At 37.5% G+C, this 24787-nt stretch overlaps 1 protein-coding gene across 20 annotated transcripts in view; it reads left to right on the top strand.

The window, feature by feature from the left end:
- The first annotated feature begins 1406 nt into the window (after positions 1–1406).
- kifc3 (kinesin family member C3) overlaps positions 1407–24787 on the top strand; it is a 45364-nt gene continuing 21983 nt past the window's right edge. For 5 of the 20 annotated variants that reach the window (XM_077248415.1, XM_077248416.1, XM_077248419.1 and 2 more), the window contains exons 1-3: positions 10897–11337; positions 21364–21481; positions 23379–23521. In XM_077248415.1, the coding sequence (XP_077104530.1) occupies positions 11038–11337; positions 21364–21481; positions 23379–23521 (561 nt within the window). In that variant the 5' untranslated portion in view covers positions 10897–11037. Of the gene's footprint in view, positions 2114–10579; positions 11338–14756; positions 15022–18660; positions 18881–21363; positions 21482–21563; positions 21768–23378; positions 23522–24787 lie in introns of those variants that run through there. The other 15 variants (XM_077248426.1, XM_077248429.1, XM_077248427.1 and 12 more) reach the window with 12 other exon arrangements.

Raw genomic sequence — 24787 nt, forward strand, 5'->3', positions numbered from 1 at the left:
TTGGACATAAACGAATAGCCCCGCCTCAAAGTCCAACCATTGGTTGAGGCAGTATTGCTGTGTGAGTAATGTTTTGAAAGCTCCACAGTGTTCACATTTGTCAGTGGAATGAACCTGTTTGCTCACCTGTAGCAGTATTTCAACATGGGGAAATGACACACATCCCTTTAAGGAATATGATAGATGTTTAGGACTGAAGGGCTATTAGGGTCGGCTGAACTCCCTGTGTAATGGAAAGTAATCTTGACTATTTTCCACAAGTACATGCTGCTCTAACTCCAAGACTGCCTGCTGCTCTGCATTTACCCAACATCCTGTCTGTTACTGCCTTAGCGGATTCTCTCTACACAAGCTCTTGTACACATTTACACAATGACCTTGTACAGTTATTTCTAGTCAAAATATATATGTTAAATGTATAACTCACCAAAAAAGAAATTCCTGGCATCATTTACTCAGCCTCATGTCGTTCCAACCGTGTTTGACTTTTTTTCTTCTTCTTCTTCTTTGGAACATTAAAGTAGGAAGTTTAAAATATTTGAATATATTAAAACATTAAAATATTTTGAGAAATGGAAATCAGTGTTTCTTTTTTTTTTTTTTTCTTTTTTTTTACATACAATAGAAGTCAATGGTGACCAACACTGTTTGGGTTAGTAAATAATGGCAGAATTATCACTTTTTATTCAACTATCCCATTAACATTATCCCATTCATTTCTGTCTAGTGATATTAAATATACACATTAACATTGTATAAGCTGTGGTGTCACAAAGTAATGTTGTGCTACATTGCCAGGTGGGATTTTCATGCTTTCTTGAATTTAACCGTTACATTTCTTTTATAAGGTGAGTCTAGAAAGCTGAAGAAATTTGTTATGGTCTCTCTCTCTCAAAAGACTTGTGAAAGTCACATGGTGAAAATACCCCGCTGAGATTTCTGTGTGCTTTGATATGTACTACTATGAATAGCCTACTAATCGATTATTAATGATTTTTTTAGTGTTTCCAGGTCAATTAATGCTGAACTACTAGTGTGAATGGACACCAAAATAATCTATAAATGGAAAGTTACTGCATACTTTTAATTTGTATTTGTTGAGAATCCTTAGTTTGCGTGTCAGACAGCCCTCATTTCTTTTTTAGAAGACAAATAGGCAGGAATTAGGTTGATTGTATGTAATAGGCTAGCTGGTCTATTTTTATACCGAAGCAAGATTGCCTGAGCCCTGTGACGGGACCCAATAACTACTCTTGCAGTGTAGTTTACTTTCTGGTCCCAGAGGGGGCCAACCCATAAAGACTTTATCCTGGGAGGGTGCTGTGAATTAAAACTGATAAAATGGTTTGTCTATGTGGGAGGATCAAAAGTGAACTAGTAAAACAGCTCTAAATGCTCCTGGAAATCCCTTGTCCAAGTCAGACCCAGACTGAGATATACACTGACAGGAAAAGCACAGGAAGAATGAGGATTTTTTACATTGTTCCTTTCTTGCTCAAGACCAGAGGCAGGAAATATGTAAAGGCGGGAATCTGAGTGACAATCCTGGGTTTGTTAAGTGACTGCTGAACAACTAGGTTTACACTTTACAGCATCATGCATTGTCTATAATCTTAAAGTAGATGTAAAAGCACAAGCTGTACTCTTATTAAAAAGTGTGTCAAGCAATATGCTTCTTTAAAATGTATCCACATGTGTAAAATGCTTTTGATAACATCTTTTGAACATATTTTACTTGTAGCTTAAATTAAAGACGTTATCCTACCTACAGTGAAAGTTCTTGTAGTAGTGTCAATCATTGCAAGTCTTTTTAACATCAGGAGGGCTGACTGAGAGTTTGAGCCTGGAAACGCGTTCATTTTTCCTACATGAACAGGAGGAGCGAGCGTTTGCGTCACTTCAGTCAGCTGTGCGCGCGCGTCTCGTGCTGCATGTTTCACTCAGGCGTGTTTATCTCCACTTCACAAGACACTACTAAACCTTCAGCTCTTCAGACCTCAAGACTGAACACTGATTTTTCAACAAGTGGGTAAAAGAGTGGAATATAACTTGAAGGAAACGGTTTAAGGAGGAAACCGGGCGGAGGAAGGAGTTTGGCGTGCTGGGCTGAGACGTAAGCACATTTCTTTCACTTATAAGTTACCGCACATGCTTCACACTTGAGGTATACTAGGTTTATGAGGTATATGATTAGGCATATGCGGTATATTAAAGCGAGATGTAGTAAAACCATGGCGACTTTATAAAACAAGTGTAAGACAAATGCAACTGTCGCGGTTATAGCCAATTCTGTTTTTTTCGCCAGTGTCAGTCCTGCAAACTCATTTAATTAGGTATAAGTTGCAGAACATCCTGAATCATAAACTAAACACCCCGTTTCTCGGTTCAAAATCAAAATATCGGCTCGCGTTTTGTCGAAAGAGCGGCTGTAACGTTATCTAATCTAGTCTAGACTGTTATTATTGTACATTTATTCGTGCCTAGCCTTCAATTATAAACTACACTGTGTTTTCATCAAACAGCTGTTTTAACTGGAAAATTACGGTTTGTATTTTGGGTGTATCAAAGTCCGGGTGTGCCCGGTACAAATTCCATCGGATGTTCACTGAACTAGTCATCATGTCAGTTTGGAAAAGTCATAGTTGACTCAGTTTAGACTTGAGAGGTTTCCAGTGCTGCTTTCCCTAGCACAAGTTCATCTTGGAGATGTCTATTTGATGTCTGAATTGACATCTGCAAGATTTAGGCTATTTTTTAGAGCGTTTGCTTGTCTGAAATACGTCTCTAGGACGTTTCCTGTTAGATGTCATATAGACATTTAGAACTAGAAGATGTATTTAAGATGTTTAAGATTTTGAAAATAAACTGCCTTTCTAAGACGTTTATCAGATGTTTTTACACAGCAGATTCTATCCAGATTAACAGATCTTTATATGACATCTTACAGATAGGCTACCTCAGTAGGCATGACTAGGCAAGTATAGTTTGGATGCTGTTCTGGACAGTGCGTTCTGTTTGTAAAAACTATCCAGTTGTTTATGTCCATTGGACAGTTCTGACATTTACTCACCCTCATGTTAACCATAGTGTCTTCTGAAGCCATACAATAGCTTTTTGTGAGAAACAGACCAAATTGTAACTTCTGCACTCATAATCTGATCCCACTTTAACTATTAACTTTAAAAGTTTTTTTTTCCCACGCAATTTCTGAGAAAAAATTTAAAGATATAATCATAGACCTACAATTGCAAGATATTAGCTTGAAATTCTGAGGAGTGAGGAGGGGGGGAGGAGGGGGGGGGGGGTCAGAATTGCGAGTTTAAATTTCACATTTCTGAGAAACGTCAGATTTGTAAGAGTCACAAATACCTTTTTTGTTTTTTTATTTTTATTCCATAGCAGAAACAAAAAACAGAATTGCGAAAAGTAAACTCGGAATTCAGAGAAAAGTCAGAATTGCCGCAATTACCTTTATATATATATATATATGTATAATTTTTTTTTTTTTTTTTTTTTTTATGGCGGGATCAAGCTTCCATATGTATTCCGACTGAATATAGCTATAAAAAATTTGTAAAAAACGAGCGCAATGCAACAAAGTTTTTTCTCTGTTTTGCACCATGAGTAGTTTTTTTTTTAAAGCAAAATGCATCATATTCAGAGACCAATGTAACTATTAATGCTAGAAATGCATAACTGCCACTACAATGCATTGCATTCGGCACTTTGACGGTTATAATCCGTAAGTTTTTCTGTGTTTGATGGTGTGTGATACTGAGTGCGTAGACGTGTTGGGCCGCTTTGTCCAGTTTGTATTCTATCATTCCCGAATATGCCCTTAAGTACATTCCTTAGTGAGGAGTCAGTGAGAACAAACTATGGCACTGACACTTTTCTTCCTGAAGGTGTGTGTGTGTTTTGTTGTGATGAGGTGAAGAACACGCACTCTGTCACTTGTTTGCTGTCAAAATGGATGTCTGTCATGTCTTGTTTTCCTAGCTTGGCAAACCAAGCTGACCAAGGTAATTCCAGTACTGCTGTTGTGTAGAGTGAAACAGGCTCAGAAGCCGTAGTGTGTCTGATTTATGAGTGAATCGTTCATTTGAATTGTTTTTTCTCAGTCTGAATGATTTATTCTCAGTATTAAAATGATTTTAAAAGGCATATCTACTCTTTACAAATGGAAAGAAAGTAATTCATCAGAAAGTGTGTGATGAATTTTTTAGCTTTTTTTGCAGTTCACTTGTGGTGCATCACACATTTTTAATTTACATGCATTCCATGCATATTCTATTACTATGGGCTTAAAATGGCATTTATAATAATAAGACAAATGACAAAAATGTTGTTTAAAATTGTTTACTTTTAGATTGAGTAACACATCATACTTTGGGACGCTGCTGTCATTGCTTGACGTCAACTACCAGTTATTATTGCATGATGCTGCATTTAAAATGACAGTTTTTAAGAAAGTAATTTGGAAGTGACATCACTCGTGGTATCACCTTAATTTTGGTTAGTCATATAATTAAGGAATATCCTATGTACCATTTTCTTTTCCCTAATTATACATTAGTTCAACTGTGTAAACAACATAACTTCCTGAGACACCCTGTCACACCCGTCTACTGGCAAGACAAGGAAGACTTCATGTTACATAATTGCAATGAATCACTGTCCTCTATCCAGGAAACCAGCTCAAACCAACAGATGGTGCTGTGCTCCATGGTCTCTCAGCATTTATGGGCATGTATCTTCAATAGGCCAAAGAAAGATGCGAAGCTTTTTTTTGTGGTTACAGATGTCCTTTATTGGCATTGATGGTTCCATGAAGAACCTGTAACATCCATGGAACTTTTTCAGTGCACAAAAGGTTCTTTATACTGGAAATAGGTTCTTCAGATTATAAAATGTTCTTCACACTAAGAAAAAATTGTTGTTTTAATAACTGTTCACTTAAACATTCTTTGGGGTAAGTGAAAGAATCAGTTTCATTGTTCGACTCTAAAACATAAAATAATGATGTTCTTATTGTAGGCATTTGTGTTTTAACAGCCTAAAATACGCGTTGCTCTGTTAAGAGGTATTGTTTTATTTTTCCTTTCTTTTGGTAGTCTCTGGCAGTCCCTGGGCAGAAGTAAACTTTTCTGGGTGCTTCTGTAAAAAGCAATGTGTGCAACAGATGTCAGACACCCAGAACATGTCTGGCTCACCACATGCACGTACATATATGCCTGTGCGCCTCGGTGGAGACTCTGACTCACTCATGAGGTCAATGCTCATTGGCAGTAGGTTGGGTAAAACCTGTGTTTCCAATGTTTGACCTTTCATAGTTTACACTTATCCTGACTTTTCTGACCTGTGCTTCCAAGACCAGTATCCTCCAAAGAAACCAGTTCCTTGAAAATGTATGCATTTAAGCGGTTTCTCCGAGAAGAAGATAAAAGTTGAGGTATTGCATCATACATTAGTTTACATTAAACCTGTAATTTTGAGGTTTCCCACCCTTTTCTGTTACTCTGTAATTTGCTCCTGAAATAGCACACACTGAGTCCATTGTCTGTCAGCAATGCTAAATTCATCGCTGGAGACGAGACACTCTGAGAGGTGCTGACTTTCCCTTTCTGAACTCATTGTCTCTTTGCATTCATTTTGAAGGGCTTGAATGAGAGTGGTGGCATCTGTCAGCTTTTCCTAATCCCTCTGCTCACTTTGCTGAAATATTTCTATTCTAAGCTGCTTAACCGAGGTGGTCGCGTTCGGCTTAGCCTCTTAACTTGAAGTCGCATAACTGTGTGTTTGCATAGCACCTGCACACATACTTTATAATTCATTGATGGATCAAGTTAACAGTGAGATTCCACTGAAAGTTTGGTGCAAATATTTGTCTTTCATGTTTTCTTTGGAGCTAGATCTACAGTTGCACAAATAAGTATTTGGGTACTTGCCACACTTAAAATACACTGCATATATAATTTCATTGCATTACATTCAACCAAATTTCATTTATTTAAAGATAAAACAAGCATACCTTTTATAAGAAAAAACATTTCACACAAAAAAACCTTATTAGCTAGGTTTTAAATGATAAAAAAAATACCCATTGTTCAAAATATAAACAGAAATGACACTTTCTAGTTGTCAATTAGTTAATTGTTTATGTGATGATCTACACATGAACTTGAGGAGAACTATCTTTATACAACATCAGTTGGTTCAATGTCTATGCAAAAATGACTCAAAGAAAAGTTAGTTCTGAGGAAAGGTCTAGCAGTTGGTTTGATATTTCGTAAATGTAAATATAATATTTGTTGCATTTTTAAACAAATAATTAGCCCAAATATGAACATTGACAATTTACTTGCCATCATGATTTTCCAAACCCTTGTGATTTACTTGGAACTCAAAAGGAGATATTCTGAAACATGCACCGGCCTTACTTCTCCATGAAATTGCAATGAATAGAAAGACTAGAGCCTTCAAGCTTAAGAACAGATGAGGAGGAAGGAAGGAAATTCATACATGTTCGGAACAACATTGTAAAGACTTGTCAAGATGTATGATTGTATGGCCTTACACTGATATCTACTTTATTGGATTTGTATTGTATTGTTTTATTTTATGCTGAGTCATAGCAGCACTAGAGGCTTTGTGGTCATTGACCTATGATATAATTTCATGTTTATTGCCTTTTATCAGCTAAGCTCACATATCACGTAACAACACGCATAACACCAGTGAATGGAAAAATCCTTTGCATTGCAAGTTTGCATTTGGAATCTTGGAAAGTTTAATCACAACATGACACATTTTAAAACAAATAGATTGTATATGTAATAATAGCTGTGAAAATTTCAAATTCTTCTGGGAAAAAAATAACTTTTAGACTTTTGGTAATCTAACTCTGCATAGATGTGTTAATATATTGATTGTGAACTGATTCTTGTATCATTTCAAATGGAATTGATACAATCCTAAAGTACAGTAGTGATATGGAGGATGCCTCATACAGGGGCGATTCCAGGATTTTATAAATGGGGGGGCACATCGGCGACCAAGATCCAGTCAGGGGGGGCCCATGGGAAATCAGAAAATTCAAATGGAAATAAATACTTGTTTAGAAAATATTACGCACGATTTAAAAAAATCTTTGCAATGCTCAATGACCTAATATAGATGGTATTAAATGTGGCACCGAACAAGAGCCTGAAAATCATTTTGTATTTTACATGGATTGGACCACACAGTTTTGTTCTAATAAATAAAAAAACATTACCTAGGCATTAATTAGTCATTTAACATGGTTTATTCTCAACACAAACACAAAGAATGTGTGTGTGTTTGTGTGTCGGCGAACGTTATCTGCATGAAATCTGTCTCTGAAATGGTTTCTTCTTAAAGAAACCTTGGATGTCCTGTTGCGGTGTAAAAATAAGCAAAAACCCATTCAGTATAAATTACACAGAGTTGCATGTAAAGTTCTCACATTTTAATGTTTACCACGGCTCTGCTTTTTTTGGAAAAAGATTATTGTGCCTTTAGTCTTTAAAACAAAAGATAAAGTAATATGTGGGTCATTCCTGGTATGCGGTGACATTTTGGCTTCATAAGTGTTGGGAAAAAAAGGACATGATTTTCATGTTTTTAGCATTCTATCAAAATTTTGACATGTTTAACTATAAGGAATACATATAGGTCAAGCTCAGGGACTCTATAATAATAATTATTGGTAGATTGTTCAGACACTGTCCATAAAAATATTCCACCCTGTTAGGGACATATACATAGTTATCACAACATGTTAATAATGTAAATGTTAAACAATAACTTGGCTTAAAGCTTAAATAATAAGCTTTTCTTGAATAGTATATGTCCCTTATTCCATCTTAGATTTTTTTTTTCTTCTTGAAACAAGCAAAACAATTTTTGATGAATAGAATATGTTTCACATTCCACCCTGTTAGGTTTATAGATCTAACAGGGTGGAAAATTCTGAGCTAAGTTAGCCATAGCTCTTTGAGTGATCAACATTTAGCTAGCTGACCTTCTACAGATGAACGGAACTTTTATAACTATGTCAGATTTGTTGTTAAATTTTTTTGATAGGACAAACATTCTCCATAACATAGCCTAACAGGGTGGAACTTAAGGGTGGGACAAGCAGGATAACATTTCAAAAACTAAAAAAAAAAGTTAGGAGTGAGAGTTGAAGCTTACCTCAGTTTGTACCGTTGAATTCCAGCAGGTAAAAGAAATGAAGTCACTTCTTGAAAATGGTCTCAATGAAATTACAGTTGGATTTGAAAGGCAAAAAAGTACATACTAACAGGGTGGAAGATGACTTCAGGGATGCAGTAATGGAAGAAAATTTTAAGAAAAAGTCCTATATTTCCACATAATTTATGTATATGATTAGAGGCAATTTAGCCTAGTCTATAACATAATTAAAAAATATTTTGAGGTTTTCGTCATTTCATGGTTTATATTTCTTGCAGAAGTTGATTACTGTGCACTGAGGACATGATATAATTGAATGCATACATCAATTAAAATTGTGTCAAATAAAAAATAGTATTTTAATGTCTATTATCTCTGTTTAATTGGTAAAGAATACTTAAATCTATAATTTAAGCCATTTATTATAAATATGTGACTAATTATATGTGACTAGAGAAAATATAAGTAAATAAATCATTGGGACAGGAAAGTCACCGCATATAACAGGAATGACCCATGTATCTATTTTATATTTATATAGACGCGCTGCCGCGGAATAACACTGACAAGTCATCTGCCGAAGTTACGTTAGCTAATCTAACGTTACTGGCTTGATCAGTCACAAATGAAAGTAATCAGACTAACATATGGTGCGATATTTCAAATTATATACTGTAATTGAGTGTGTATACCATAAACATTGACGTGTCGAGGTGTTTCTCTCTCTCCTACTGTTTGAAAAACGCAGACCTGTGATTCCGCTTTGCGAATCGCAAATCAAGCAGTGATTGACAGCGCTCTGATCCAATAGCGTTAGGCATTGTCAGGTTGACGGTAAATCTAGCCCAATGATGTTGGGGGGGCACCAGGGGGGGCCAATCATATTCCAGGGGGGGCCAGTGCCACCCCGTGCCCCCCTTCTAGACACGCCCCTGGCCTCATATAGTTACCATTTGCATTGTATTGCATTTGTTTGGTAGAGTAAGGTGGCCTCACAGTGACCTGTTTCGTGCTTTGTCAACACGTATCTTTATAAGGCTCTAGTGGTGCCATATTCTTTTTTTATTATTATTTCCACTGGAGTATATTGCAGTCCTATCTTTCATAACCCTGATCTGATTGTACCTTTAATTGGTTTGATCACAGACAGATTTCACTTATTGCTCTATTAAAATACTGCATTTGTTTGCAGTGAAAATATTAGCAGTGAAAGGTTGTTGTTTTTTTCACATTACATTTTTTAATAAAATGTGTAATGTGCTATTTAGCCTGTTGATCTGTAACTACTGTATTGGTTAATTTGGTTAGAACAGACATTCTTGTTGTTTGTCATTGTTCTGACTCTAAATTATGTGACAGGCCACTAAAAAGGGTAATGAACCATAAGGTCTTTTGTTTTCTGCACTCACACAGTGAAAGTGACAGTTTTTTCCCCCTGAAGTTTTACCATAAGGCTGCAGTGATCCGTTATGACTACAAATAGAAATTCAGCCTTCAATATTGACACTGTCAGTTTTCACTGTGAGCCATTCTTTTGGTCGTCCATTTCCATGTTATTTTCTATTCATTGTCACACAGCAGAAACATGATGGCAAGTTTGTAAGACGCAGTTCAACTAGGTCATCTCACCATGGCAACAACCAATCAAGGACCAGCTTCTTTATCCTCAGCGGTGCATTTAAATTTTTGAGTTGATTTTCCTTTTTTTGCATAGATGCAAACACAGTCGTTACATCATCGGCTAAGAGACGCTTAGCTCTACTGTAGTGACAGATGGACACCATGAGAAAAGGGAGGGAGAAAGAGTGAAATGCATTTTCTCTCTCAGCAGAGGTGTGGGACTTCACTTCACCAGCAACGCAGGAGCAGCCGGGCGGTGACCGTTTGGAGTTTGCCCAGTCTTATGAACCACAAACTGGGATAAAGATAACAGAAGGAGTGGTCTGACCTGTGAGCCATTAAAAAAAAAACTTAAAACCATTAGTGACGCAAGAGGAGGTGAAGATTTGTTGGATATCAGCTTGTGCCAATTGCGATTTATGACTCTGTTTGGATGAAGAATTTAATGATTACTCAGTCAATCTGATTTCTGTGGAATACACCAGTTGTGTTATCAAGGTTGCCTTTGGAAGTTCTCCAAAGAAGTGGAAAGGAGATGTGAAAGATTAGGACCCAAACATTCAAAAGCGTTTCCTGGTTAGCAAACCATCTACTCATCTATTATTCCGCAAGTTTGCGTGTGTGTGTTTGCATTGGCTAACATGAGCATGTTTATCAGGGTGTGTCTTTATAGATGTGCCCAGGTAGGTTAAAATGGCTTTGTGGGGTTTAAAAGCAGGTGTGCATTAGTCAGCCCTCCCTCATTCTCTCTCGGGCGAGATTGGGACATGTGAGAGGCCATCTCATTTGCCGATCAGATCACGGACAGATTATCAGCCTAAATGAGCATTAGAAGAAGCTCTGAGGCATCGGAATAACATGTACTGAGCAGTCTTACCCTGTAGAAGGCATGTTCCTTGCGAATACAACAAAGAACTGGTGAGAAAAGAAGCAAAAGGCAACTATTATTGGGGAACTTTATTCCAAATCTGGTTCAATTTGAAGTCCAAGACTTCAATTTAACAGAAAGGCTCACCATTACACATGCACAGCGCAGTAGAGCTGATATCACGACTGTAACTTCAACCAGAAGATAGTGTTCTGTGCCGGCACTGACCCTGAAACGAGATCAGCCGGAATGTCTTTTACAAGTTACTCCATCTCTGTCTCTGACTGAACGTGTTGGCCGACCCGTTCGTGACGCTATTAGTCAGCACCACCATGTACGTGCTGTGCACCCTGGTGTTTCTGTCTCTACACAGCCTGTTTAGGAGACCCAGGGACCTGCACTCCTCTGAACCCAAGGCGATTGAGGGCCCTGAGCAGCACAGACGGGATTTAGCCAAACTGGGACGCAAGAAGAGGAAGAAGCACCCCTCGCCTGGAAGTTCTGGAGCTTTAGAGACCTCAAGAGTCCTTCGACAGAATGACTTTGAAAGATGCCTGGATGGACCCTGCAGAGCAAGTAAAATAAGATCTTTTCACCTGGATAATGTGCACGAAAGGAGGAAGAGAGCACAGGTGAGATTGAAAATGGAGATCAGCACAGTTTGAGGTTGATCTTTAATGTTGTTTACTTTGCTGATACATGAAAATCACAGTTCAATCAAGCTTATTTAAGGTTATTGTTGTTTTTGACTGATCCGTTCAGGAGCTACTGTCTGCCATAGAGAAATCTCCATTTAATCCTAAATGTGGTTATTTATTCATTGATTTCTTCTCATTATTTATGAGTGTTGAATTATTGATTTGGTAAAACATCAGATTATTTGATGGTTCAAGGTTTAAGCTGAGCTTGAAAGTTATTTCAGAATGTCTAGTAGAGCTATTTTAGCCAACTGTATGCGTTTCAAAACGTCTCATCCCTTATCCAATTGTTTTTTAGTAGTTTTGTGCGATCAGTTGCTTCTAAAGTACTTCAGAATCTGAATGACTTGTAAATATCAGTAAGTTTTTTTGCAGTGTTCATGGGGATTTTCTTGTACCTGGAATGATTATTATCATCCTGTCCCTCTGCTGTCCCGTTTCTAATGTTCTTTGTTGTGTGATGGACCGTTTTAGCAGATAAAATCCTGAGTGGTTATGTAAGCAGTGGGTTAATCAGAGAGCTCCCTGTCCTCTTTAATCGTAATTTAATTCATACGTAACGACTCAATCTACTGTTGTTCTCTTCCCTCAATGTTGTTTGCTTTCACTTGTTGGATCAGTAGAAATCTCTCCTAGCTGAAATTGGTTTTACTGAACGCTTATTCCACCAGTACCATCAATTCTAGGTAAAATCCTTCATTGGTTGCAGCTGTGACGATCGGCAGCTGAAGTGCCCTCGAGAGCCTCTGGAGGACACTCTCTCTTTATGTTATGTTTCATTATGGACTCATTATGTTTTATTATGTTCAGCTGTGTTTCATTATTGGTTATTGAGTTCCTGACTTAAGCCCTTTGTTTCTGCCCTGTCTTTGTGAGTTGTTATATGTTTCAGGATTAACGTGAGTGTGGGTCGTTCCCAGTGTAAAGTTTTCTTGTTCCACGTTCTGAGTCTCTGTTTGAGTTTATAGTTTGTTTAAATAAAGCGTGTACACTGCGTTTGGATCCAGCCTCATATCTGCCTTCACTGCATCACGTTACAGCAGCGCTCCCATCGCCAATAGGTTTCATGAAGAACCTTTAACATCCACGGAACCTTTCCATTGCACAAAATGTTTTTAGTGGGGAAAAAAGGGTTCTTTTAGATTTTTTTTTTTTTAAGAAAAAAAACATTTTTGTTTTGCAATCTAAACATTGCCACAAGTGATGCTCTCATTACCATAAACTGACAGCTTTATGGAAAGTTTTGTCTTGCAATAGTAACTGAAGAGAATCTTGCTCAGCAAGTGTTTATGACTAGATGTCAAAAAAACATGGTCATAGATACTGTATTTGACAGGATCTATTGCTTGTGGTATAAAGCACCGCAAGACTGAACATTTTCAATGTGTTGGCCAAGCATCTTTTTTTGCATACTTTTTTAGAGCATGTTTCAGGCCATAATGGTATTCTGGGACACTTATGGTAACACTTTTGCAGTGTTTTGCTGATCTTTTTTGTTGGGAAACCAGATGTAGCTCAACTATCAGTACTTGGATAGTTCACCAGTCTTTCACTCACCCTCAAGTTATTCCAAACCTGTATGAATTTCTTTCTTTTGCTGAACAGAAATGAAGATATTTTGAAGAATGTCAGTAACCAAACAGTTCATGGGGCCCCATTGATTTCCATAGTATTTTTCAATGTCAATGTGACCCATCAGTGGTTTGGTTACCCATATTCTTTCAGCAGAAGAAAGAAATTCATACATGCACACAGAACTATCCCTTTAAGTGCTCAGTACTCACTTTTGCAATGAGTTTCAGGGTGTTTTGTTTGACTTGCCCTCAGCCAGTGATCAGAATGGCAGTATTGGATTATCATTAACAGGGCTTGTGTCAATGCATGGAAAATCCCTGAGCTGACACAGATTTGTCATCAAAGCTGACACTGAACTTTTAAGACCTTAATTAGTCAACTTTTAACGCACACCGTAATCCTACAGACAGCTAACAACATTTTAGTATGCTTTTATTTGGATGGCTTTTACAATCCTTTGGAAATGGTTTCGTAATGCTGACTTGACCATAAACAGATCTGTGCTCCATTGAAGAGCAACCCCTCTTGCATTGTTTATCAGCTAGTTATTCATATTCCTCTATTCTATTCACATTCTCTATGTACCAGCTCAAGTTTGCGTTTGTAACCCAGTTACCTAGCAGTGCCTCAAAGAGTTTGGTCTCCTGGAGCAGAAGAATGGTGTCAGTGTAGTTGCTGAGAGACCCATCAATTAATACACCACACAAATGAGTGAGCAATTTCACTTCACTGTGACCAGCTTAAAGACAAGTATGTTTGTTTATTTATTTTGTAGTTAGTGCTTTGAATTTGATGCATAGAACATGATTTTTTTGGAAGTAATGCTGTCAAAAATATTCAGAAAGATAGTATGATATTGTGCTATTATGAATAAATATTCTTATAATATATTCAGCTTTATAGTAAGTTTAATTAATTCATGCAATAACTTGAATACAACTCTTCTATGATCATATTTCTCATCTATTCACTTTTTTTTTTTTTGGTGGGGCTTAATATCATAAATATCAGGGTGATACTACTAATCACTTTATACTGATAACTGATCATAATGAAGGCTTCATGAAAAGTAGTTTGTTTCAATCTTTTACTACTTTTTTTAGAAAAATGGTTGTCAAGACATTAATTGGCAATATTAATGTAATAATGATAAAATAATTTACAGTAATTGGTTGCATCCAACAAGCAAAAAACATAAAATGGGAAATTATGTTTTTGTGTCATGACTGTCAGGGTCAATACGTCTCTTAAAATATTAGATAATTTGATTTAATAACAAGGAAATTTAGTTCAGAACTTCAGATTGTACAGTGTCATGTGTTGCAACTTCCCAAAATCTGAATGATGTTTATGAACTAATATTAATGATATTTATTAAAAAACGTTACGTTTTTACTTCATTATTGACAGCTGAATTTAAATTTCTAAAGTATTTTTTTTTTTTCAAAACCAAATGAAACTTACTTGACTTGGAGTTTGTTTAAGCATTTTAAATTAATTTTTGTTTTGTCATGTATTCCTGTAGCACAGCTGATACTGACTCTAAGAGCACCAAGGTTGGATGTTCAATTCTTTATACCCTAAATTGCACTGAAAGATGAACACATTTAATGAATAAATGTAAGATATTTTAGTGTGCCAAACAGTAGGCAGACACAGATGTTAGTGGAGTGGAAAGAAACACCACGCTACATTTGCATGCTAAAATATTTATTTCAGTGGCCAGTCTGGTGATGGAGAGGGAGGAGGGAACTCTGGGATGGGAGGGGAAGGAGGGCAGAAGCGGTGTGTGTGTGAAGCGGCTCGGATTCCACCGTTACCAAGGAACAGCGGCAGGAAAAACGGCGTTGGTGTCAGTACGAGAGTGTGTGCGAGGAGAGAGGAGCTGCGTGTGTGTGTGTATGACACAAAGAGAGCGAGAGGGACGGCTTAGCTGAGATCGGCGACGTGTGTATGTGTGCGTAAATGAGTGTGTGCTCACACTCCAAATAAAATCTAAAATGAGGAAGGCATGAGCGGCACCAGGATACCGCAGGGACAGAGGTGAGTTCAGAGATGGAGACGATGCAGTTTTGTTTTTTTTTGCCATTTTTGTTCATATAGCACCTGTCCTGTTGTAAGACACAGATTTTTTTTTTACCTGTCTAATATTTAACACACATTGTCTTTCCCGACACACATGCAGAGGTCTAGTCGCTGGACACTGCGCATGGTGTTTAATGTCCCCGTGTCCACCAGCGCAGACAGATGTTTGCTATGGAGGGATTTACAGGAGCGGAGGGATGTGCTGATTTTACTCGTATGATGGGGGATGGGGAAGCTATAATAACTGGATTCAGATGAATGTTTCATAGCAGAGAAGTTGCATGTGCATGTGCCTGTCCTTGTGTCTGTACAGTGATTTAGACAAAGCAATGCAGGAACATGAGGCAGATAGACAGATGGAGAGACATACAGTACTCCGGGGGGGACTGCAGATGAATGAATGATACAGGAAATCAGACAGACAGCGACAGACTGTTGGACCACAGGATTCACGAATCTGTGACAGACCGTCTGTGCACATGCATCCGCTGAGCTGAATGATTGATGCTGTAGGCTTCAATTAAGAAATGGTCACTAACAGCATACTTTAATGAGAGCTTTTGTTTTATATTTGAATAATGAATTGATTGAAAACAGATGCATGCATTTACATTGCTATAATATGAAGGCATACTATTGTTAAGTCTATAATGCTACAGACTGACCACAATCCTAACCCTTTTCCTAAAAATAAACTTTATGCATTTTAATATTTGGATCCATCAGATCTAGTTTTTGTAATTGAGGACATGTGTATTATTAATATATCAGGATATTTGATGTTTAGGGTCTCAAAGACCCCAAAGCATGATGTGCAAAAATGTCATAGTACACCTACATGATATATTATCCTATACATTAGCCTATTATTTTCCCTTATACAGTTTTGTTCATTAACTAATCAAAAACACTGTGTTGTGTCTGGAAGGACTTTATCGTTATCTAATTGGAAATCACTACTATAAAAGGTCATATAGTATGAATCTCCTACTTTAAGTATATTGTCTTGAACAGATGCATGTATTGTTTTGAATGCTGTTTTTAAGAGCAGTTTCTCTTCACCAGCGGGTTTTTACATGATTTTTTTTGTCTCTGTGAATGAGGGTAGCAGAACTAAAATAGAAGATGAAGCACGGGGGAGAGAGAGAGAAACAGAAGTAGGCTAATGAGATTCACACACTCCGCTGTGTGTAAGTGTGCTGCTGAAGATGAAAACCATGTCAGTGTGATGGGAATAACCTCTTCCTCAGCTAAACAGTCATTTTCAACCCAGTGTTTCTCGAGCTGGTGAAATGCCCATCTGTACTGGATGAAATGAATATTGTGGTGTGCGGTTTCATCAGGGGACTGAAGCAGATCAGTCGTTTCATTAGAGCAGTCTGTGTGAGATCCTCCCAGGAGACCACCGTGAAACATCAGAAGGGCCCGAGTGTTGATTTACCAATGACGGAGTGTAAATTGACCTTAAAGCTCCAGTAGGTAACTTTTGTAAACAAATATTTATTAAAACTGTCATTATGTCCTAACAGTAGAATATGAGACAGATAATCTGTGAAAAAATCAAGCTCCTCTGGCTCCTCCCTGTGGTCCTATTGCCATTTGCAGAAATACACCGCTCCCGGTCAGAAACAACCAATCAGAGCCAGGAGGAATGTCTTAGCAGTGTCAATCACGCTCGTGTACGCGCTGATCACCCCTCTCTTGCACAGCGCGAGCGCGTACCGTCGTTCGTTTCTCTCCTGTTCGAACTCGTTCATCCAAATGAACGAATCTTTTTTAGAGTCATTTTGTTCATTCAACGAATGAAATGACTCGAAAAAAGGTTTGTTCATTTTGATGAACGAGTTTGAACAGGATCACGAACGTGCATCACAGAACAGAGCAATGCGAGCATTTGTGCTTATAAAACTTAGTTTTTTATTTATTTTTGAAATGACCGATCGTTTCACTAGATAAGACCCTTATTCATCGTCTAGTATCGTTTAAAACCCTTTGAAGCTGCACTGAAACTGTCATTTGGTCCTTGAAACGTTTGTGTCCTATTGAAGTCCATTATATGGAGGAAAAGCCTGGAATGTTTTCATCAAAAACCTTAATTTCTTTTCGACTGAAGAAAGAAAGACATGGACATCTTGGATGACATGGGGGTGAGTAAATTATCAGCAAAAGTTTTTTTTAAAAGTGAACTAATCCTTTAACGTTATCTTACTAGCTATTTATAACTTATAGAAAGAGTGCAACGTTATAAAGTTACATGTATTGCAAAATACATAATGATTTGAGGACCAAGTTTGTAGTCAAAGTATGGGCAGGCCATAGTCAATGTAAAGCATATTGTTGATGTTTCATCCCTATTAGTGAATGTTTCATAACTGTTTATAATCCGCCGTCATCGGTGGTCCTGCTTACTAGCCTGCGCGTTCACGGCAGTCTCCGCTGTGGAGGGAGGAGCTGTGGAGGGAGGAGCTGTGGAGGGAGGAGCTGTGGGGGAGGAGCTGTGGGGGAGGAGCTGTGGGGGAGGAGCTGTGGAGGGAGGGCTGTAGCGCAGCAGAGAGCAAGGGGGTTGGACCTGTAAGTTGTACTTCTTCAAATTTTCAGGCTAAGTCAACATTTTCTCAAAACTCCCTACCGCAGCTTTAAGGGAAGAATGAGAAGGAGAGGGAAAGGCTCTGGGATAATTGAAGTGTTGTAGTGTTTTGTTGTTTACTGTGAATTCTGTTGGATAATTAGTGGCTATGTCTGTTAGTTCATGACGGATCATCATATGTCTGTACAGCCCTGAAAAATGTATCAAATAATTGGTAAAGAGTGACTCGCATCAGAATCACGAGGTCTGTGTACGGCTCCCTCTGGTGGTCAAAACACTGTTATGAGGACATATTTCTTTATAGAAGACCATTAAGAGTGTGTTTTCTATCCCTAAAAGCACATTTCAGCTCTTAGGTTTCTTCTCAGGTGGATTAAGGACTAACTTTGGGTCAATAGGAAGCTAAAAGAGCACTTATACATGTGTTTGAATGAAAAACAAATGCTTCTAGAGCAGTGTTAAGTTTTCTGAGCTATTTTAGCAATGAAGTTTGTTGCTGTTGGACATTTTCTACTGCAGTTGTGGTTACAAGCTCGTCGTATTCAAGTGCTGTTGTCGAAAAGGACAGGAATCATGGACATCAGGTTTATTCTTGCCTGTTAATTGGGCTTTGCATAACAGGAGTAAATTACATTTTTAAAATGTATTACAACACAAAAGTTATTTAAAATTATAATAATTTCTCACAATATTACAGTATTTGCTGTCATTTTGACCAAATAATTGCAGTCTTGATGAGCCGAAGACTTCTATCAAAAACACGAAAAGAATCTTTCCAACCCAAAACTTTTGAAAGGTCGTTTTTGTCCTCTGTGTGAGCATGAGCAAATCTTCTGGAACTGTGCAGATGTTTTCCAAAATATCAGGAGAAAGTGAAGGTGTCAGTGCAGGGATTGGACTTGGATCAGTCCAAAAATGTCTGCCCTTCCATCATGATGGAAAGAGGTCATTTCCTGTCAGCTTAAAGGATTATGGGTAAAATGAACTTGATGCAAGCTGCCTTATCTCTGAGGTGGAGACGCACAACGTCTTCACTAACCTGCTAGTAAACAGATTCTTTTCTTTCAAACAACATGAGCATGATTTTGAAGACGTGGAGCGGTTAAGGGCTGTTTGTTGTGACTGGAGAGGATAAAGATGTTGTGTTGGATGGGATCTCTCATTAACAAGGGCTGGCTGGAGCGGGATCAGCCTGTGCATCCTCAGGACTGCAGGAAAACTGGATTCATGGTAGTGTGTGTGTGTGTGTCTAAGTCAGCGATAGACCAGCGTGAATAGAAGCTATGTAGACTCTTGGGAGGGTTTTCTGTGCTCTAGGAGGATTAGTTTCAGCGTGACTAGCATGTGTTGTTGAGTTGAGACTGACAGCTTATTCTGCTATTCAGGGGTCACCACTAAATTTCAGCCTCTGACTTTTTTTTTTTTTTTAAGCCCAGACATGTTAAATCAGCCAGTGACCCCTTGTACTATGATAGAGGGTTTTTCTGTTTACCACATACTTGCTCAGGCTGAATATTTGGAGAGATTCATTATTATCCTATTAGAGGCTTTTTTTATTCATGCCACAGTACTCAAATGGGTAATGCCTAGGTTATATCTCATCACAAATCTGAAAGGTGTTTTTTTTCTCTTTTTTTCTCAATTGTTCTCTTATTTTTTTATGATAATTAAGCACCCCATACACACACAAAAAAGGCAATTGTAATGTACTGTATGTGCATTTTTTAATTTTTTTTAAAGAAGTCTCTTCTGCTCACCAAGGCTGCATTTATTTAATCATAAATGCAGTAAAAATGGGAATATTGTTATACATTATTACGATTTAAAATGACTTATTTCTATTTGATTATGTTTTAGTGTGTACTTTATTCCTGTGATGCCAACCTGAATTTTCAGCATGATTACTCCAGTCTTCAGTGTCTCATCATGATCCTTCAATCTTGGGGGGATTGTGAAAACCGTGATCATTTATTTGAAATGGAAATATTTTGTAATATTTTAAATGTCTTCTTTGTCACTTGAATCAATTTAATGCATCCTTGCTGAAAAAAGTATTAATTTCTTTGAAAAAACATCGTAGTGACCAAAAACTTTTGCCACCAACAGTGGCTGTCTGCTGGAATAAATAGATTATATAGTACTAGTAAATACTGTCCTTGCCCTGTTTTTTTGCCCTTTTTTTGTGGGCAGATGGGGTCTGTTTGTAGAAGACATTATTGATAGTCAGTTATTAAGTCATTGGGTGTCCAGGTTCTTTTGTTGTCTGTCTGTCTGCAAGGAGCGTAATCCTCTTCTGTCCGTGTGACCTGTAGTCTGTGCACTCTAATCTCATTTGTCATAACACCAATTGTGTTTATGGTCCTAAAGATTGTTCAGTTGAACGAGTTCTGGTCACGTGAATGCAGGGAGACGTGGTTATCATGCTGAGATTTCTGCATTACACCTCGATGGACCCTTTTCACTTGCCCAGGGTTCAACTTCTCAGAAGCAGAAGTTACACTTCTTGAGTGAAATTATATAAAACTATAGGGAGGGGAAAAAAGTATAGAGAGATTGATTATGGTTCACTTAAAAAAAATATGTAGTAGACCTAAGTTTATTATTTATGCATTTTAATTGGATCTAAAATTTCCATCCATTTGGGTTACATAGTTTGTAACATAAACGAATAAACTTAATATGATACATATTTGTTCAGTCATACAGTGCATAAATTAAACCAGTAAGAAACTAGTAATATTATTGTAATAGTACTAAGTGCTAATAAACTGAATGATTTTAAAATACACAATAACCATTTTAATATATTTATAATGGATCAATCCAATTTGTTTCAATCTCACATATTTTAACTAATTGATTCATAATGTTTAACTGAAATGTTGTTGTTGTTGTTGTTGTTGTTGTTGTTGTTGTTGTTGTTGTTGTTGTTGTTGTTGTTGCAGACATGGCAGTAGTTTGCACAAATAATGATTACATTTATTTTGTAAAATGTCCATGAAAAATTGTATTATTAAGGGCACAAAAGGGCTTTCCATACTTGAAACAGTTAGCCTAACCCTGGGTCATTGTAAACCCCAGGTAAACGGGATCCTTGCTACACGTTTCACACTGATAATAATTTACCTGGGGTTAACAATAAATCCTGGGTATTTATAAGCTGCCGTTTCTACATTTGTAAACCCTATTTCAACATTCTTATTTGCATATTTGCTGTGTCAGTGTCACTGACTGGACCAACACCGCTTGTGATTGTTTACATGAAGCTCAAGCATTGCGCATTCTTATATTACATATAGCCGACTTTACTATCAAGTTTATCTTGAATAGTATAAAGGTAAGAATGATACTGTCTCATTCACTCCAGTTATAAAACTTTCTGTCAGCATTTGACATTTTTCCAATCATTCACTGTTTATTTATAATGCGCAGTGTTTCCGTGGCACTCCAAAGCACGTAAATATAAGGCACACGATTGATTGTCTGTTGTTAAGTGTCTAGCTGTAACATACTAACATCCTGTACAAGTTTGCCACTGCAAAAGCAGTGCTCAACCTGCTCCTGAGCAGGGCTTCATAACCCCGTGTGAAACGTTCCCTTACCCAGGGTTAAAAGCGGTGTTCAGAACGAAGATAGCCCGGGGTTAAGTGCAGTGTGAAAAGCCCTAAATGTTCATTACTTGGGTCTTTATTGGATTTTGTCTGGGTTTACAGCCGGTCCAGCGGAGTGGTCTGCTCGGCCCTGCGGTCATGTACAGCACGCGAAAGACCTGGGACGTCGGCCACACACCCTGCCTGCAGGAGCTCTGGAACACAGACCTCTCATTGGATGGTAAGCACTGTCACATGGGTGGACTTAAACCGGTTTGGCAACATTTTTCCAAGGATAGTTTGAATGTTTGAGTGTATGTAGTGGGGTTAGAGAGTAGAAGAGAGAGATACAGTGGAAGCGTGCATGTGTGTGTGTGTGTGTGTGTGTGAGAGAGAGAGCGAGAGAGAGAGCCCTCTCTGGCTCAGTCTTCGAGGAGAGCTAGAGCGATGTGTTCTTGCCCGCTGACAGGGAGCAACAGAGACAGACGGATTCGGACCGAATGCAGAACTACATGCGCTCTGTCCAGGTACAGAAGGGTAAATCTTAAAGACGAGAGGAGGGCTTGAACACTGGGACTATTGTGTGTGCCAGAAAAATATGTTTGTGTGCTAATGCACTCTGTGCTGCATGGGACAACAATATAACAACAGGCATAGCAATTGTGTGAGAAACAAAGACCAAAAAGGACTAAAAAGGGAAGCAAACAAAGAGGAAAAACAGGGAAATGTCGAGGCAGAGCGCTGGCAGCTGGTTTTTGCAGTGATGCAGTGACAGATTTGCATTCAGTCTGACACTCTTCCACGAAAGCGGCTCTACTGCTGTGTCATCGCAAACCGTACCAGCGAGAGGCTGCACGTCTCATCTGTGTGAGTGTAAACGAGAGGTGTTTGGCAAACAAAACGGTAAATTTGTTGTTTTTTTTAGTAAGGTTCATTGCCACATTGAATTCCAGGTTAATGTATCATTGGCAGCAGGTAGTTATCTTATCAAGAGTTGCTGGTTTCTGTGGTACCAAACCTGAAGGGTTTCTATTTCTTTCAAGTAATGCAAACAGAGGAATTATGAACTTGTTTTTTTTAGAGGACTAAAGCTCTGAAGCTTCAGAAAGGAAACTAAAAGCACAATAAAAAATATCATAAAAGTTGTCCACAAGACCAGGGCCGTCTGCAAGAAGAAATTGCAACTAAAAAAGTTCAATATATGCTCATTCCTCATGTTGCACAAGACGACCTATATTCCTAATCTTCTGAAATCATACGATGGGTTCATGTGAGGAATAGATGAGAATTTTAAAGTTGTTACTAACTGAAGATCTTGACATTTGCTTCTAGATCGCCTTTGTGTGTTCATGATAAGTAGCTGTCCATTCGAGTTTATTTCTCATCTAAGTTTTTCATCTAATAATTATATTTTAATTTATTTCAGCTTTATTAATTTATCACAAATGTTAAATAGTTTTAGCTTTAGTTAACAATAATATCCCTTATCTGCACTACTTTCATGGTGCTTTTTAGTCCATTTCTTCCCAAAATGTATAATTATATAATTTAATAATAATAAAAATATTTACTGGTAACACTTTACAATAAGGCCCCATTAGGAAACAACAGTTAATGCATTAACATTAACCAACAATGAGCAATAATTTGTTACAGTTATTTAATTGTTACAGTTAATTTGTTAACGTTAGTTCATAAAAATACCGGTTATTTTTAGTTTGTTTGCTCGGGTCCATTAAATAATATTAACAGCTGCAACTTTTGATTTTAATAATGTTAGAAAATGTTCAAATTAACATTTTATTAAGATTAATAAATGCTTTAGAAGTATTTTCATTGATAGTTCATGTTAACTAATGTAGTTAACTAATTTTAACAAATGGAACCTTAATGTAAAGTGCGTTACTGTTCATTTTTGTTACATTGTTACAGTGTAATCATATATTTAAGTACTGAGTAATATTAATTAACATGTACTTACTATAGGTTTAGGGTTAGTTGCATGTAATTATGCATAAATTAATGTTATTGCGTTGGTAAGTATGTAACAAAAACACTGTAAAATAGTGTTACCTCTTTACTTTTGTCGTAATAACCAACCATATTTACTGTTTTTGTTGTTTGTTTGTTTTCTTCAGCGAGTTCCCTGGATATCCTGATGAGTGATGGTGAGGAGGAGAGCTCCTTCCTCTCGTTGCCCAACTCTGTCCTTCAACGCCACCGTTTGACCTCTGACGTCTCTGAAACGGCAACCTCAGATCAGCAGCAGTTGCTGATACAGGTACGACCCTGCGAGCGGTGTTTGCGAAGACAAGCACAACCGTTATGATTGTTCATACTTGGCATTCTGGGACTTTTGTCAGTTCTAAAGGATCAGCCACTTACTTGGCAAAAAATTCAGCATTAACCTGGACAATTAATATTATTAGTTGTCCTCACTAAGGCAAGCATCACTATTATTTATTGCTCATAACTAGATCAGGGATTTGCTTCTAAAAACCATTCAGCACACTTTACTAGCCTGAATAGCAACGGTCGGGCAACCAGCACCAACACATTTTCTCTAGATTCTGTGTACTAGACCATTTACACTACCGTTTGGGGTCAATACAACTTTATTTTTATTTATTTTTTAAAGAAATTAATACTTTTATTCAGCAAGGATGCATTCATTTAATCAACAGTGTCAGTAAAGACATAGCATTACAAAAGATTTCTATTTCAAATAAATTCTGTTCTTTCTGAAAAAAGAATCATCCACAAAAAAACTAAGCAGCACAACTGTTTTCAACATTGATAATAATCATGTTTCTTGAGCAGCAAATCAGCATATTAGAATTATTTCTGATGGATCATGTGACACTGGAGTAATGATGGTGAAAATCCAGCTCTGCATCTCAGGAATGAATTACTTTTTATAATACTCAAAATTTTTTACTGTATGTTTGAGCAATCAAATGCAGCCTTGATGAGCAGAAAAGACTTCTTTAAAAACATAAAAAATGCATTAAACTCTCAACCATCTGTATCTGTGATTGTGTGTTTTGATTGAATCATCTTCACCAGATCACTACATTCAAGAGCTGGTTTCTGTGTGACCGGTCTGTTCTAAATCTGTGTGATCTTTGCGTAATTGATTTTACAGGTTTCATAGGTCACAGCTAACAGGCAGCACTGTCTTTGTGTTCTGTGTTTAAACAATGTTATCGGCTTTAGGGCTTCGCAGTGCAGCTGCTTGCTCAAGCTGTCTGTAAATGACCACAGGCTCAGTTTGTTTCAGTGCGAGATTCAACATCTGCAGGCAAATTCCATTTCATTTAGTTGATTAGATTAGATTATATTAGGGCCGCTATTTGCTCATTCACTGATTTTGTTTCTTTGACTGTTTCAGATCTAAAACACCTCTTCAGTTTTTGAGCTTTAAATGGAAAGATTTATAAGAAACTAATGAAGGATTGGCCCACTGGTTGACAATTAAAACGAAACGTTTATGGGTTCTGAAGAAAATGTGTTTCCCCACCATGATGCTGAGGTTGGGGGTTGGTGC

This window comes from Siphateles boraxobius, unplaced genomic scaffold, assembly GCF_051911475.1.
Source record: "Siphateles boraxobius isolate OS27281-9 unplaced genomic scaffold, OSU_SipBor_1 30, whole genome shotgun sequence".
NCBI classification, from domain to species: Eukaryota; Metazoa; Chordata; class Actinopteri; order Cypriniformes; family Leuciscidae; genus Siphateles; species Siphateles boraxobius.